The 16,994-nt window shown below is 41.2% G+C and overlaps 1 protein-coding gene across 1 annotated transcript in view; it reads left to right on the forward strand.

Moving 5' to 3' along the window:
* svep1 (sushi, von Willebrand factor type A, EGF and pentraxin domain containing 1) overlaps window positions 1-16,994 on the forward strand; it is a 123,556-nt gene that overhangs the window by 36,742 nt on the left and 69,820 nt on the right. The window contains exon 3 of the mRNA XM_074699186.1: window positions 2,789-2,965. Coding sequence (XP_074555287.1) covers window positions 2,789-2,965 — 177 coding nt within the window. The remainder of the gene's footprint in view (window positions 1-2,788; window positions 2,966-16,994) is intronic.

Raw genomic sequence — 16,994 nt, forward strand, 5'->3', positions numbered from 1 at the left:
CTTACTTATAAGCGTGATATATAAAATTTGCCCCTCCAAATTGAACACACCTTCATTTCTTGTGTGTTTCTGGTAGGTCTCAGTTTCACTGTAAGTATTAAGTCAAAAAGACTCTACTTTGGCTAAATTTGAACAACATGATTCAGATTTCTAAAGTTTCAAAACCTCAGCTACAAATTCTGCATTCAAGAAACAATTTCAAAGACCCCGGAAACTTAATGCTGTGCAGATTTGTTAGTGAATTTGGAGTTTTTGATGTGGGGCACAATGTTGTCTGATAAAACGCCATTAGACAGATCGCGTTAAGCCTGCTTTTGCTCTCCATGTTTTCTGTTTTTCCTGCTGAGGCTGTGTCTTATGACTGGAGAATACGTCTCAGACTTCACACAGAAGCAGAACACTTCTCATACCAAAGTCTGGTCACACTGTTCAGAATCTATATTTATATGTTGAAGCTATAAATAGGGATGAGAGTTGAATCGACTCTTTGTCTCTTTGAAGCCTTATTCTCCCATCATCGACATTTGACCTGGAGTAATAATTCTTGAGCAAAGGTTTCAACCTTTTTAGAACTCAATATTTTCTTAAAAGGAAGCACATCATATTTCACATGGAATCTGACAACATGAATTTCACATGGTCTCCTCTGTAAAGTCCTGCCAGCAGCCATTAGGCCTCACTTCCATCCAGACTTGACAGAGTAAGACCCTTTTTCCCACACTTCACGGGGACTTCCCGCAATTTGGCGAAAAGATGGGTTCAGTCATGGGTGTAAAACTCAAAATATCACTATAAAAAATCACAGTGGAGTGTGTGGAAAGCAATAAATCCTGCACACTGTCTGAAATCCCAGACAGTAGGTGCAGCGGTGGAGATCGGTGCGGAGTCGGGCCGTGAGAATGAAAGCCAACACACACTGTGCTATCAGCTCAGCCTCCGGCCCGCCTGTCTCAAAGGATGCACTCAGGTTTTCAACTACAGAACCACATGTTCAACTGCTCCCGCTCGCCGTGGATTGGATTGCAAAATACGCCAGGGACGCCGCTCTTTTCCTTCCTGTTCTCTCAATAAGAAGCAAATAAAAGGAAGCAGGTCAACTTTTGGGAATTAAATTTAAGTGGAAGTGGACTTGGACTCAACCTGAACTCAGAGTTACAGTCTTTTGTCTCAGGTCTGATTTACTGGCTTGTGTAAGTGATGGCTGTGTTGTGGAACATGTGGTCAATTGCTTTAAATCAGTTGTCGGAACCTGGCTCTCAAATGCAGCATTTTTTCCACTTTTAGCCACAGTTTCTTTTGTTGAGGGTGTCAGAAGTCTTTGGGAGCCAGTTTTTAAACTAAGACTGTGCTGTATATGGTGACTGCTTAATGTTTCAGCATACAAACAGTGTAATAACACAGGCTTGTATTATTACACAGTAATAAAAATTGTGAGTTATGTGTCAGTTCACTGTAGTAATAGACATTTGTTATTACACTGTAATAATACATAAGTCACACATATAACCCATTAAAACCACAGATGTTTTCTATTACTGTAGTGTAATAACACACACCTTATATTAGTGTTGTTACTCATGTGTTATCTAGTATATATAACACGTGTGTTAGTGCACTTTGAGTGCAAGTGTTATATGTTATTATAATTTGATAATACACATTAAACACATATCATTATACTGTAATTACAGGTTTGTTTTACTTAAAGTTTTAGTCTCATTTAGCAAACGCTTTTGTCCAGAGCGACGTACAACACAAGCAAGAATTTAGACAGAAGGAAAACCTAGTTAGTGCGACAAAGTGCTATAAGTTATTTCGCTGCATTTACTGCCATTCAGTGCAGGATTTTTTTTCTTATTTTCTTGTGAATAATGTAGAATAATATAGCCAGTTAACCACAATCGATCGCCAGTTAACCACAATCAGTCGCTGCAACAATATACTTCGACCTTCAACAACATTCCGTAATTAGTGCTGAAAATTCACTAAAAGCTGGGTCTGAGACCTTCTGACTGATTCTACCCCTGAGGACAAAGAGGAGAAGGCTCAGATTGAGACTTCATACATCTCTTAAAAGTAGAAAGGGACTCTGTGGATCGTATAGAATTTGGTAATTCATTCCACCATTTGGGAACAACAGATGAGAAGAGTCTGGCTAGAGATTTGGAGCCCAGATTTTAAAGTGTAATGACTAGGAAGGGGTACCCATATATGTACTTTTACAGATACCTCCCTGACAACAGATACTGATTGCCAGGTAGTGGGCATTGGTAACATATTGTTTAAAAAGTAAAAGGTACCTTTTCCTTGTAATAACTAATGCATGTGTTAGAGTAATAGCATGTACCTCATCTATTTTGACTGTTATAACGCATGTGTATCAACACTTATCACTCATATTTGTTAATACACTTTAATACCACCTGTGTCATCCAATGACCCACTATCTGTGTTATTACAGTGTAATTACACTGTAATAACTTATATTGAAATAATGCTTGGTCAGAAATCTGTGGTTTCAAAGTTCAAACTCTTTTTGAAATTCAAATTTTATTTCACCACTAGATGAATACAAGAAAATTTAGAAATGTATTCAATAAAAGCATTTAAAGACAAATTACCAGGTTTCAATGTAAAAAAAAACAAAGTTGATTATAATATGGCAGCAGCTGTTGAAGCTTTTCTTTATTCTGCCTTTATTCTTGCCTTCTGCATAGAGCGTAAACTCACCCAGAAACCTTGACTTAAAAAAAATATAATTATGAAATTGTCTGTGTCTCCTCTTTAGACCTCCCCACGGGCAGCTACATCCAGGAGGACCTGTCCCGCTGCTCCTCTCTCTGTGACGCTGGCAGGGACTGCTGCGACCTGATGGCCAGCTGTAAGTGTGGAACACACACCGGACAATACGACTGCATCTGTGAGAAAGGATACTACGGCAAGGGCCTGCAGCATGAGTGCACAGGTAGGTTTGATGGTTTCTCCCTCATCTTTCTCTCAGTCTATCTTCTATCAGCCTGGAGCAGTGCGGCAATGTTTGGAACAAGTCTGAAACATGAAAAAGATATTTTGACTGTTGCTTTCCACTTTTAAAAAACCTGACCAACATTGTTTGCACTTTCAGTTTGTAAGATTTAGATTTTCCTATACTTTCTCCATCGTGTCTCTTCGTCCTGGCAGACTACCTGCGTTTGTTTATATCTGGCACGCGGTGTGCGCGGACTGATACACTAAGCGGCGAGCGCCTCGTAGCCAGCTGTGGCTCTGCAGCGGAGGTAGCGCCGTTTTACGACATGATGAGAACTAGAGCCTTATTTAGCAGTGTTTTTGTGTGAATGTAACGCGCTGAAAATTCTCTAAAGAAAGCGTGAATGCAGACTGATATCAGATTTTTTTGGTGGGAGTCCGTTTATTTGTGTTTTTGGTCAAGTAAAATATGGCCCCGTCTGAGTGCAGAGGAAACCTGCAGAGGAGCAGGGGGGGGTGTTTGGTGCGTCTGCTCTGGGCTTCTGCTGCACAAAAACACTGCTGTAGGGGTAATTTCTGCCCTAAACCTTGTGTAGGACCCAACTTGTTCCATCCCAGAGTATCACTTTAAAGCTTCTTTTGATAGAAACTTCCAGAAAGCAGTAGATGGAGAAGATTGAAAGCTCAAGCTGCAAAGAATCTTCTTCCTGTTGTCTCACCTGTCTGACTTTATCTTTCGTTTTTCATAACCCTCATGCCTCCTTCATGCCGCCCCCCTCTTCCCTCTCAGAGCCGTCCTGAGAACAAAGCTCGTGCTCACACCACGTTAACACAGTCCAGAGCTGCTGTCATTGATAAGCCTGAATGTGTGACAGGAGAAAAACACGTTACCCCTCTGCACCCTCACCCTCTCATTTATCCCGCGGCGGTCCTCGGCCGGGCAGATATTGGGAGTTTGGTATGCGGAGAAAGAGACAACAATATCCTGTAAAGCAAACTGCGCAGGAACTGGGTTCATCGCTCTGTTTCTATCAGCTCAGGATTCCAGGCGTGTTTTGTGGAAGAGGCTGTTTCCCTTGGCTGTCGACAGATTCATAAACAACACTGCTGTGCACTGTGGGGATTTGGATAGCGTTTCCAGCAGCGCTCTTCAGCCAATGATAATAATAATCAACTGACAGGCCGAGGGGTTTGCTCGGATTATTTTCAGATGCGACCACCTGAAGCCTTCAAACTCTTCAAAAACTCTTCAAAACTTCTACCCCAAACTCTGGCACGCTGACGTTGACTGTGTACCCATAATTCACAACACACCTCCAGCCAGCCAAGCCCACAGAGGTTAAAGCAACAGAATATAAAAGAAAGAGTCTGAAAGCTGCAGGAGTTGGTCCAGTTTCGTGGTTACGCACCTCAAATCTAATTGGTTGTGGAGCCGCTGCTGCTTCAATAGAGCCTTGTGAGTTATTAGAGGATGAAAACCTCAATAAATGTAGCGCTCAAGAACATAAACGTGGGAGAAAGCAAAATCTGCCCCAAATGAGAAAAATGGCGACTAGTAAACAATCCAAAACCAAAGAGCGCCTAATTTCTTCACAAAAATGTTACGCAACCGAGGGAGAGGAGACAGAGGAAGCAGTCGTGAGTTGCGGTTGCAGCGCCTCGCTGTGTCCTTCCTTCCCCGAGCCGCCCGAGCCAGCTCTGCAGTCTGCGCTCTGCTGTTAATTAAAGCATTAAAACAGATTAATAAGCAAAGTGAGGCTCCAGTCTCGACAACATCTGAGGGGAATTAAGGAGGCGTGCTTTCTGGCACCGTGACCTCGATGCCCTTCAGTTTTGGCTTTCTTTTCCGTGACTTTTAAACGCTGAATTATTTCAACTCATCTATCGCTCAAACAGCACCGTCGCCTCCTCTTCTTCCTGTTATCTAACGCTGTGTTAGAAACATGTGGCACACAGAGGAAGACCGACCTCGAGGGCGACTACAAGCAGGATTATTGCCTTTTGTTTCCTATGATTAGAGCAGATTTTTATCCAGATTTCTTCTTCTTCTTCTTCTCCTTCTTTTCTCCTGGCTCCCTCCCACCTGCGCTCAGAGCGAGCCGTCTCGGTTTAACACTACGCTTGCTCATTCACACAGCATCTGTTAGCCCTCTGCTCTCCAACAATCACACACCGCTACGCTCCTCTGCGACTTTAGTGATTACATATTCAGTCAAAATAATGTATCAACCCCTAACCCTGAAAGACGGAGACCACCTGCGTCACATTGCAGACACACGGCGCTGTGACAAGTGGGATGTTTAACAGAGCAGAAAATGGACAATCTGAAAACAAACGACTGTGAAGTTACTGTACGAGAACGGCTGCAGGCGAATGTTTATCGTCTGCGGCGAGGGATAAGTTTAGAAAATGACGCTCACAGCTCATCTTTTAGGGCAGAACAGGCAGCTTTAAAAAGAGTAAAGCCTGAGGAGCATGTGTTGATTTTTCAACTGTTTCTTCTCATTCTCAGGGTATTGTTGGGGTTTTATTTCCCATAACTACTGGCTAACCATTCATTATCCTGCATATTACCCGGCTACTAACTAAAGATACAAACACGTTAGCAAAACCATTGATCTGAAGCTTATTTCATTGGTTTAAAATGATTAAAGAAAACAGTTTTTTTTAATTAGCTGAGCCATTGAGAAGATATCTATGTTGTTTTTCCTGCAACATTAGCATGCTAACCAAAACAATCGTTTCAGCCAGGGTAACAAATGGTCCAATGGTCTTAACAGTGGAGTGATTTGACTTGATAAATGACTGGTTGGCCTCTGGTGTTACTCACATTAGTAAAAGTTAACAACTGTCGTCATAGGTTTGGACCAATCAGAATCAAGCTTTGTGGATAAGGAACTTGGGACTTGAGCAGTTCGCTGTAAAAAGTGTATCTACGAAATGATGACTCTAGTGACTGATTTTCAAAAAAGTAGCATGTTGCACTTATAAACAAATTAACATAATGTATCAAAAACAATGTTTTATGCAAACAGTTTGATTCACGGTGAGCAGGTGGTTATGTGAATTAGAATCCCATCAAAGCAAGACAAAATCCTGATGGTAAACAGTTCCCAGGTTTGTGGTATAGCAGCAAGTGGACAGATATTAGGTGAACGACCAGGACGTAAACGTGTGTCAATAAATCAGAAACCCCCCAGACCAAAAGGAGCACACAGACTGCTGAGTCTAAGACCCGTTTCCTAATAAAAGAACCAGAAAACTACGTCCAGAGTTAATTATTTACCCGCAGACGTTGCTGGTGTTTCAGTGTTAAATGTGACCCTGTTAACTGGTGACTCTCTGTCATTAATCACTGATACTGTTAGCTAAGAGTCACCAGTTCGCATGGTGGCTATTAACTCCAAAACACCGTTGCCTCTGTTGTATAATATTGTTTCTAAAAACTGACCACAGAACAACCGTAGATTTTTATGCTGATAACAGGTTGAATTTAGTGTTTAAAAAATGCTACCTTGTCTGAATGAATGGAGCTAAACGCTGCTTCTGCCGTTAAGATGCATGAGCATTTTTATGATGATGTAGACTGATAATCCTTCTATAGCTTACTTCCAATATGGCCGTGATAGCCAATCTGCTTCAAAACTCCTCTTGACACTGGGGAGACTACTCCCAATAATTAGATAGTCTATGATCCTGACATGGAGTGGAGGACACAAGAACTAAAGAAACAAATAAGTGGATGCTAAGTCTTGGTTTAAAGATTACATTATTGGTTTTAAAAGGATTTATTTGTGAGCAAGCTAAAAACAGTCCCCAGCTTCGTCAGTTGGTAGCGTTTTAATGGGAACAGGGTGCTCATCAGTTTACCTCTGGGTCAAATTAACATAGAACTTAACATTTCATCAGTATTCTGCTTTACTGTTGTCATTCACATTAAAACTTAGCATTAGCATTTCTTTAATGTTTTCTCTTGTAGGCTTTTAGACAGACGCACTTGTGTTAATGGAATAATTTTCTCATTTTATTTGCTAATGTCTGGATGCATTTTTGGTGCTTTTTCATGCATTTTATTAAGATGGGAGAGGATATTAGAGTAAGAAACAGGGCAAGAGTGGGGAATGACGTGGGTGCAAAAGGTCACAAGATTCAAACCCAGGCCACTCACTCAAGGCAAACGTCATGGGGTGCGACCAAAACCGCTGAGCCATCTGCTCGCTGACGTCCACTTTTGTAATTCTCGTTAAATAACTCACTCCTTTTGCGAGCATGCTAGTACCCAACAATGAGGATGGTTATGCTAATAGGGAAAGTGCTGAATCACTAGAGCAACAAATAGCTTTTTACGCTTGCAAAAAGCCAAACGATGGGAGTAGCCTGTTAAATGTCTGACGAAATTGCATCGCTTGCGTACTAAACTCACTCTGATTTGTTTGCGCCTTTATCGTACCTCACGTTGACTGACAAAAACTTGTGTCCTACCTCGTCTCTACCTCAAATCTTGCATGTAATTCACTTGTCCAAATAGTGCGAAATGATATAAAAACAAATGACCTAGTCCCAAGCATATTACATGATGTGGTTTGCATTTTCTTCGTGCCCACTTTTTTCGATATGGTTTTTGCCACAGTGTCAACAGGCAGATATTATATCACAAACTTATAAATGTTACTTATAAAACTTCCTTGGATTGTTCTGGTCTGATGTGTCCAATGGGAGCTGCATTTTTCTGATGCTTGGCAGCACATCAGCATCAGGAGTTTGCTGTGTTGTCACAGAGATTGCTCAGTTTGTGCCGTAAAAACTTCAGTTCCAGTAAAATATTTTGGCTATTTAGAGTATGATTGATATCGAGGATTGAGATCCAACAACAAAGGGCTTCTCTCTAGAATGCTTGATAACAAAAACCCTCCTCAGAGCTCTCACATCATGAATTGTGCAATCCTTTAGTATTTATTCCATAAAAAAGAAATCCCAAGAGGAGACGCGTGGCAGTGTTGAGCTTTCGACTCTAACATAACAAATCCGTCTCTCCGCTGATGAACTGGTCTGTTTGTTCCCTCGTAACAAGGAAGAGTGAAGAGGCGTTCACTGAGCCGAAATATTTGTGGCCTTAATGTGAACGACCGTCAGATCCCAGCGGGGGAGGCCTCGAGGTGGACGTAAATTCAGCCGAGGAATCAGAATGACAATAAGGGAGGTGGAATTTGTTAAATGTTGAGGAGAAGTGTTGAAATGAGAAGAATGTTGCAATCATTGTTTCTTTTCTGTTCTCACTCTCTGGGCTCAGTCTTTTCCCATCAAAGTCTCAGAAGAAGAGTCCAAAAAGCAAACGTTTTCATAAGCTCAGAGGAATGTTGTCAAACTGGACGCTACATTGGTTATCATCTTCCCTGTCACTGTCACGCTAACACGAGTTAGCATGCCAGCAGAGTGTTTACTACATGCACAGTCACTGTGACTGTTGTGATTATCTCTCGCCTCTTTCTAAACACAACACACTCAGTGATCTGACACAAAGCAGACGCCAATACAGGAGAGCCTGGTCTGTTTATATAAACACAGTAGTGCTGATAGATCCCATTAGGGTTCTTTAAACCATTAACACCAGATTAATGCCCTTGATCTTGAAGGGTTTGAAGAAATGCTACACAATAAGAAAAGTAAAGCTTGTTTTTTTATACACTCACCGGCCACTTTATTAGGCACACCTGTCCAACCCAAAGCATTACGGCATGTAGACATGGTCAAGACGATCAGATGCAGCTCAAAGCGAGCATCAGAATGGAGAAGAAAGGTGGTTTAAGTGACTTTGAACGTGGCATGGTTGTTGGTCTGAGTGTTTCAGAAACTGCTGATATACTGGGATTTTAACCCACAACCATCTCTAGGGTTTACAGAGAATGGTCCCAAAAAGAGAAAATATCCAGTGAGCAGCAGTTCTGTGGGTCAAAATGCCTTGTTGATGCCAGAGGTCAGAGGAGAATGGACAGACTGGTTGGAGCTGATAGAAAGGCAACAGTAACTCAAATAACCACTGGTTACAACCGAGGTCTGCAGAAGAGCATCTCTGAACACACAACACGTCCAACCTTGAGGCAGATGGGCTACAGCAGCAGAAGACCACACAGGGTGACCCTCCTGTCAGCTAAGAACAGGAAACTGAGGCTACAATTCACACAGCAACACCAAAACTGGACAATAGAAGATTGGAAAAACGTTGCCTGGTCTGATGAGTCTGGATTTCTGCTCCACATTCAGATGGTAGGGTCAGAATTTGGCCTCAACAACATGAAAGCATGGATCCATCCTGCCTTATATCAACGGTTCAGGCTGCTGCTGGTGTAGTGGTGTGGGGGATATTTTCTTGGCTCACTTTGGGCCCCTTAGTACCAACTGAGCATGGTAAAAAGTCCACAGAAAAAAAGAAGAAAAAGGAAAAAAAGAAAAAAGAAAAAAAGGAGGAAAAAAACGAAAAACAATGGGGGACAAAAGAAAAAAAGAAAGAAAAAAACTAAAGAAAGGGGGGGGTGAGGAAAAAAGAGAAAAACAAAGGGGGACAAAAGAAAAAAGAAAGAAAAAAAAGGAAAAGAAAGGGGAGGAAAAGAAAAAAAGGAAAAAAGAAAAAAGGAAAAAAAAAAGAGAAAAAAGAAAAAAAGGGGGAAAAAAGAAAAAAGAAGAAAAAAAGAGAAAAAGGAACAAAGAAAAAACAGAGAAAAAAGAAAAAAAGAAAAAAAAGAAATAAAAAGAAAAAAAAAGAAGAAAATAAAAGAAGAAAATAAAAGTCCACAGCCTACCTGAGTATTGTTGCTGACCATGTCCATCCCTTTATGAGCACAGTGTACCCATCTTCTGATGGCTACTTCCAGCAGGATAACGCTCCATGTCATAAAGCTGGAATCATCTCAGACTGCTTTCTTCAACATGACAATGAGTTCCCTGTACTCAAATGTCCTCCACAGTCCCCAGATCTCAATCCAATAGAGCACCTTTGGGATGTGGTGGAACGGGAGATTCTCATCATGGATGTTCAGACGACAAATCTGCAGCAACTGTGTGATGCTATCATGTCAATATGGACCAAACTCTGAGGGATGTTTCCAGGACCTTGTTGAATCTATGCCACCAAGGATTAAGGCAGTTCTAAGGGCAAAAGGGGGTCCAACCCGGTACCAGCAAGGTCTACCTAATAAAGTGGCCGGTGAGTGTATCTCTTTATGAAAAGAGTCATAAAGGACCTGAGACTTGGTCAAAATGACATTTCAAACAGTATCCAGAACCTGGGCTTACTTTGGACCAACATGTTAGCCGTATAGCAAACTGACGTTCATCAGCGTCACTGCCAGTAGACAGACGTAAGCAGCGTAACCTGTTTGCTCTGCTAATGTTATTTGCTCTTAAATGTTTCTAAGAGTAAATATATTTCTACCAGAGACGGGAAATTCGTTGACTCATCCAACATATTAGGTAAATATTCATATAAAGACTCCCTCTCTCTTTTCCTCTAACTGCAGAAATGAACCAATGACCACAGCAGAATGAATAAAACTGCAGTTATCAGCATGAATCCTGGACTAATGCCTTTGATTCTTGAAGAACAGAAAAGGTACATTTCACCGGGTCAAGTGCCGACCCCTCCCCTCTGTTGATTACTCAAACTGATTGGTTGGAGGTTTAGGATTTTGTTTTCTTTGGTGAGCACTGTGTGGAAAGAAAGTGAGAAAGACGGGGTGGTGATATCTTGGAGCCATGAATCTTTTGTTTTGGAAGGATGGAGGGCTTCCAATGACTCAGCAAAGATTGGCCTGGCTCTGTACCAGACAGAGATAGAGGGAGGGGAGCACTACCAGCGCTTACAAGATCAGGAATGAAGATTATGTGGTATCATACATATCTGCAAAGCCCCGTTCAACACTAAGATGTTTACATCCTGTAAATTCTGCCTGTGTCAAGAGTGATCAGGGAAGTGTTTGTGGAAGTGCTAACAATGGCTGCTCATTGAGAGTCCACTGTAGGGTGGCTACAGAAACGCCAACTCTACATATAAACAAAGCCAAAAAAAGTGAGTTTTGCTGCCTGGTTCAAAAGAAGTCTTGAGCCAGCTAGCTGTCTCGTTTCTCCATCTGCAAACTCTGACTTTTTTCATAACTTTTTAGTTTTGAAACTCTTCAACTTACAAGTTGCTGACTTGACGGACAGGCGTAGCTGACTGATGCTAAAGGTCCATCTCTTTTCCTCATACAAACATAAACAAAGCTACATTGAGTTCACTTCAAATCTCTGTATCAGAAACAGGTGGATGATGTCACGGACACTACGTTGATATTTTATATGAGGTTAGACCAATCAGAATTGATAGATTACTCCATAAAACTAACAAGATCTACGAGGGATGGGTCGTGATTTAAGAGATATACAAATAATTTCATTGTTTTTTTCTGGTGTCTAGTTGTAATACAGTATTCCCGCCAGATGGTGGCTGTAATGCGCCCGAAAGCTGTTTGCTAACCAACTGGCATAACTAGGCTGTATATCCAATCACATACTATTGTACTTCAATTAGCATCTTGAGTGCTTAAGTGTGTTTATGCTATATGGAAAAACACGAGATATTAACCCTTTTGAGATCCAACCTTTTGTATGGTGTGCATTTTTTAATTCACCTAGCTATTAAGGTAAGAGCTAATAAGTTTAACTAAGTTTGGTCATTGTACAGGAAGTTTGATTATTTTTTAGTTCTACATTAGTTGTTTGTTATTAGTGTTATTGAACTTAAATATGTTGTGTTTTTTTCACTAAACTGGGTGTAATGTTGTGATATTACCAAAAGATGAAGTGGGCAGTGTCCCTAAATGTAGCTAAGTGGTGAAAGTTTAAAAAAATGAAGATTTACAGGTCTGAGAGGCAGCGCACCGTTCTACATGGGAGAGACTAAGGCCCCATTTACACGACACCGTTTCATCTGAAAACGCTAAAACGCAGTGAATAAAATCTGCGTTTACAAGGAATCGCTGCAGTAAGCATGTCAGGCCTGTAGTCGGCGCTATAACCATCTTGTCCAAAAGCCGCTTTTGGGAGATTTTCACCAAAGTACAGTTGAGCTGGCCTTTTGGTGTATTGGGGAATACTAAATTCAAAAGTGGAGCAACAGATGCTCATTGTTGAAAGACAGTCAGCAGATTTAGCAGATTGAGCAGCACAAGCACAACACGGTAGTTTGCGACAATCGTAACAACGGTACTGTTGTCCTGTTATATGCCAAGTGTGAAGCGGAGCGTGACGTCATCGTTTCCACTGAAAATGCCGGTTTACTGTTTACACAACAACAACAACAACGGTGTCGGCAGCGTTTTAGAAAAATCTCACTCTGGAGGCTGTTTTCAAAAATTTGCGTTTTAGGTCGGCTGAAACGCTGTTTTTGTGTAAACAAGAAGCTGAAACGCAACAAAACGCTTGTGTCTCACCTTAAAACCTAACATGCAAAACACAAGCTAAAACATGAACATACAGGCTGAGGAGGGGGTCGAGGCAGACACAGACACTGACACACGTGCAGACAGGCCCATAGGAGACGACTGAGCAGGATTATTCCTGTAAAAGTTGACATTATATATTTTAGGAAAATAGCAGCAGACCTTAATTTTAAGAGGCAAAAGAAAAAGAAAAAATTAGTGATAGTTGCTTGAAAAATTTGTGTACTGCTGTTAGATTTATTAACAAAGAAAAATGCTAAAGAACAAGCTAACCGCCGTACCTCATCCTGATTTTGACATATAAACAAACTGTTATCGGAAGAGTTGACCCATGGCGTGTGTATTTTTATTTTCTACACCTACACCAGTGAAGTGTTGTTTAAGTCACATTGTTGTCCCTACTTCTCTTTGGAGACCTCCTGAACTTCTTACCAATGCTCTGTCCAGGTCTCCTCTGTTACTTCCACCAGCCTTACGTCAAAATTGAAAAATAAAATCGATGGCTTAACCTTTGAGAATAAAAGCCAAGCAGTAATAGACCCACATAATCCCCTAAAAAGGCAATATGAGGTGAAGTTGGTGGGGGAGTGAAGAAATGAAAGAAAATTTGGCATCTCACCAAAAATACCCAGACGGGATTTTAAAGAGTCCAGTGTCTGCCTCAGGTGTTTTTAGACACTCTTTCATGTCGTGCTGTGTTTGAAGTTTCTGCTGTGGACTGAGTACATGAGTGTTAAAGTGGAGCTGGTGTAGGAATCGGTGTATGTTCTCCCTCAGAGCCACATGTTTCAGCCCCGCTCCACCCTCCCTCAGCTCATTAAACGACACATATAGGTCTGTAAAAAGCTTTAATTGATGACTACTGCTGCTGTGTTTGTAGGTCAGGGTTGCTGTAAAAAAATACATGACTTGTGTTATAAACTGGGGCCACTCTGCGCGAGTGTGTGTGTGTGTGTGTGTGTGTGTGTGTGAGCATAGTGACAGAGATGAAGGAGCGAGGAGGCAGAGAGGCTATAAATTGGGCCTAATAGGAGTCTCCTCAGCAGGAGAGCATGAAAAACAAGCAGCCGTGAAACAAGCAGCGGTGTGAAGCAGAACCTCACTGTGTCATTTACACTCCTCCTCTGTTCACCCTTTCCTCCATCTCTCTTCCAGTCGCTTGGTCAATTTATCTTCTGTTCCCTCCTTACTCCAGCTTAGTCTCCTCCCTGATCTCTCCTTTCTCTGCATCCTGATCTCCTCTCTTTGGCAACAGCTGAAAATACCCATTTACAGAACTTCATGAATCTCTTCTTGTTAGATTTTCTCTCACTTGCATCCAAATTTGACAGCATAAAAGCATAGGTGATTAAAAAAAGGACATGTAATGCTCATCCAAAGGGATTTCTACTCCTCAACTTAAATTTTATTGTCCAATAATGTGTTAGTATGGCTTATTGAAACAAGTGTCACCATGATGTTAAATGAAATCAGTTAATAAACTAAAGTAAGAAAGTGTGTGGAAAGTGCAAAAAGCTCCATAAGAAAATAGGATTGGATAGGATGGTGTTAGCTCTGTTAGCCATGTCTGTGAATAGCATGATGCTACTCTGCCTTCTGGTGTTCCCTCTGTTAGCATGGCTAGCTTGTCCATCGTATTGGAGACAGATCTTACGTTCCCAATAACGATGGATGGAAGGACAGGTCGATGTCGATGTTGTCATTCACTTCCTTCTTCTCTCTTTGTGGTAAACATCAGGCCTAGCACCAGTTAGCATTGACATGCTACAGGCTGCTAACAGCTAATTTCACATGTAAACAATGCAGCCATGGTTACATGTATGATCTCCAGAGCTTTAAAATTGTCACGTAAATGTTTTAAGAAGTTGGTATGTAATTCTGTTTCTGTTTCGAGTTTCACTTCCTTCACTTTCTGCTGGTGCTCATGTCACATGGTTTACGGTTTGTTATCTTATGCATCAAGGGGTTGAATTTAAAGTTTATATCGTGATTAAGAGGACAAATCAGGACATTGAGATATATGTTGTGTATTGCTCATAAACATACTGATTTTAGGCCATATAGTGCAACCCTATGATATGATACATAAGTAAAATGTGATATAATTTGATTTAGTAAGCTATAGTTTGATACGCTATGACTTGATACCATACAAGACCATTGAAGTGTTCACACAGTAAGAGTTTATCTTATTTGTGCTGTTTCATCCTTCTTTTAGAGCCAACACCATGTGTTTTCTGAGTGTTCTCGATCTTTTCCCGAAGCTCCAAACAGATTGAAATGTGTCAGAGACACAGGATGTGTACCAAACGACATCGCAGTATTCATGTTCCTGTGCCTTGACTCTTTGCTCTAAACTTCTTTGTGCTTTCATTTCTCTCCAACACGTAATTAAAACTGACAAATGCTCCCAGGGGAGTTTAAGGTGGAATCCATCTCTCTCATAGCGTCCTGAGAGCTTTTCTCCAGCCAATGCTTCAAGGCCTTTGCCCTTTTTCAGATCCAACATGTTTGTCCCTCTCTGTGACCCCCATCTGTCTCTGGATATTTTCACTGACCCTCTTCAGCGCGCTTCCAGCTCCCTCCTACTTCCTTTCACTTTCCGATCCTCCCGTCCTCTCCGTGTGTGTGTGTGTCAGTGTGTCAGTGTGTGTGAGCTGTTGACTGAAGCCTCTCCAGTTGGTGGGAGGCGATGAAGAGGGACACACGCTACGTCAAAGGTCACAGGGCTGAGGAAGGAGGAAGTCAGCAGCTGCCAGCTTTTCAGTAGAGGAGCATCTGTCTCTTTTTTCTTCTTTCATTTGCTGTGTGACTCGCTAACAAGATATTTGACTTCTCCACCTCGAGGAATAACTTTGAGTGAGCAAAAATAGAAAATATGGTCTTACTCTGACACTGAATTTTGTTTGAAAGAAAAGAAAAACATCTAAAGTTGTGATAAAGTTGTATGTGTCGACTAAGTTCAATTCACTCAAATGTCTGAGTTTTCAGTGTTGAAACTGATGATTTCTGAGTAGATTTAACTTTCGTTACTGTTTAAGTAAACACAACTTAAAATCATTAGTTTGTGACTGCATTTTGTAACCGTGAGTGAGGAGGGGACGCAGTCGATATGAGACCCTGCTGAACTTCTAAACGTGCAGCAGTGGCATAGGTTGTCTGTGCTCCACATGACACGGACTGTTAGTCTGTGCGTCACAGCATGTGTCCCCTGAAGAACAATATTTCAATCCACAGCAGGGTTTCATATCTACTGCCTTCCCTCCTCACTCACGGTTACCAAAGTTATGAAATTAGAGCTGATTTTTGTCATGACACTGTTTGTAACCATGAGTGAGGAGGGAACGCTGTGGATATGAGACCCAGCTGTTCTTTACAATGTTATTTCATGTAGGTGTTCTGATCTGCTTCAATTTTTTAATATTACATTTAATAATATATAAGGCAAATTTATTGATATCACATCTTTAAGTTTTGAGTAAGGTCAACTTATTATGTTTTACAGTGATAGGCAACATTTTTTAACATTACTTAATATATTAATTGTAACAAATAAGCGTCAGGTTTATTTGAGTATACATTCAGTAGAATGATTTTCCATAATAATCGTAATTACTTATTTCATTACTTAGTTTTTTAGAGGTAACCCATTTACAAGCATATTTTAAGTAAACTCAACTTATATGAGTTTACAGTGTAATTCAGGATTTAAAAAAAATCTCACCCTGATGTTAAACAAACCTTTATTTCAGCTTCTGTCTGGAACACCTCATTTAAGCTACTTTCCATTTAAGGCTCCAGCTTTAAAACCCCCTTTCCTCTGATTGGCCAGCTATCCGGAGGCCTGTCAGGGGCAGACCCATGTGTTTAAGGTCCGTTACTCTTACTTATCCTTCTAGCTGTTTGAAAATCTGTGTACATACAGTTTGCACATCCACCATTGTTACTTAATATCCGTGTTTAGATTGAACGAAAAAGCAAAATACCCTCTCTTTAACATGTTAGGAGGACCAAGGCTTGTGGTGATAGATCTGCTGGTGGTAGCCAAACTAAGCAAACCAGTATGACATGATTTTCCTTTAATTCAGTCATCCTGTGTTTGTTTTCTGAGTGTTTTCTTACCTTTAGACTAGAACTTGGGATTCAGCCACTTCCGACCTTCACTGAAGGAAAAACTCGGCCTGTGTTGGACTTTGTCTTGTCTGTAAATGTGTTTAGTAAAAAAAAAACTCTCCTGAACTCTCAATCCCACAAAGAAACATCAAAAGTGAGGCCACTGTGGGAACAGCAGAGTGGGTGATGGAGAAGTGTTCATGTGGACCCGTCTGTCAGCTCAGCAGGGGGACCCTTGAGGAATTTGGCGGGACGTTGACTCATTGAATTTTTAAACCATGTTGATGGTGATGGTCTGGGTGTTACGCTGCGTTGCCTCGAGTGTACTGAGATCATAACCAAAGGCTTTTATCACATTATTTCTCGGCTCACTGACATCTGTAATCAGGCACACCAGACTGGGGACCAACTTGTGTTTGTACAGTTGTTTAGCGGTTTGCC

Source organism: Halichoeres trimaculatus, unplaced genomic scaffold (assembly GCF_033239565.1).
Source record: "Halichoeres trimaculatus isolate MK-OKI-2021-1 unplaced genomic scaffold, fHalTri1.1 fHalTri1_scaffold_22, whole genome shotgun sequence".
Taxonomy (NCBI): Eukaryota; Metazoa; Chordata; class Actinopteri; order Labriformes; family Labridae; genus Halichoeres; species Halichoeres trimaculatus.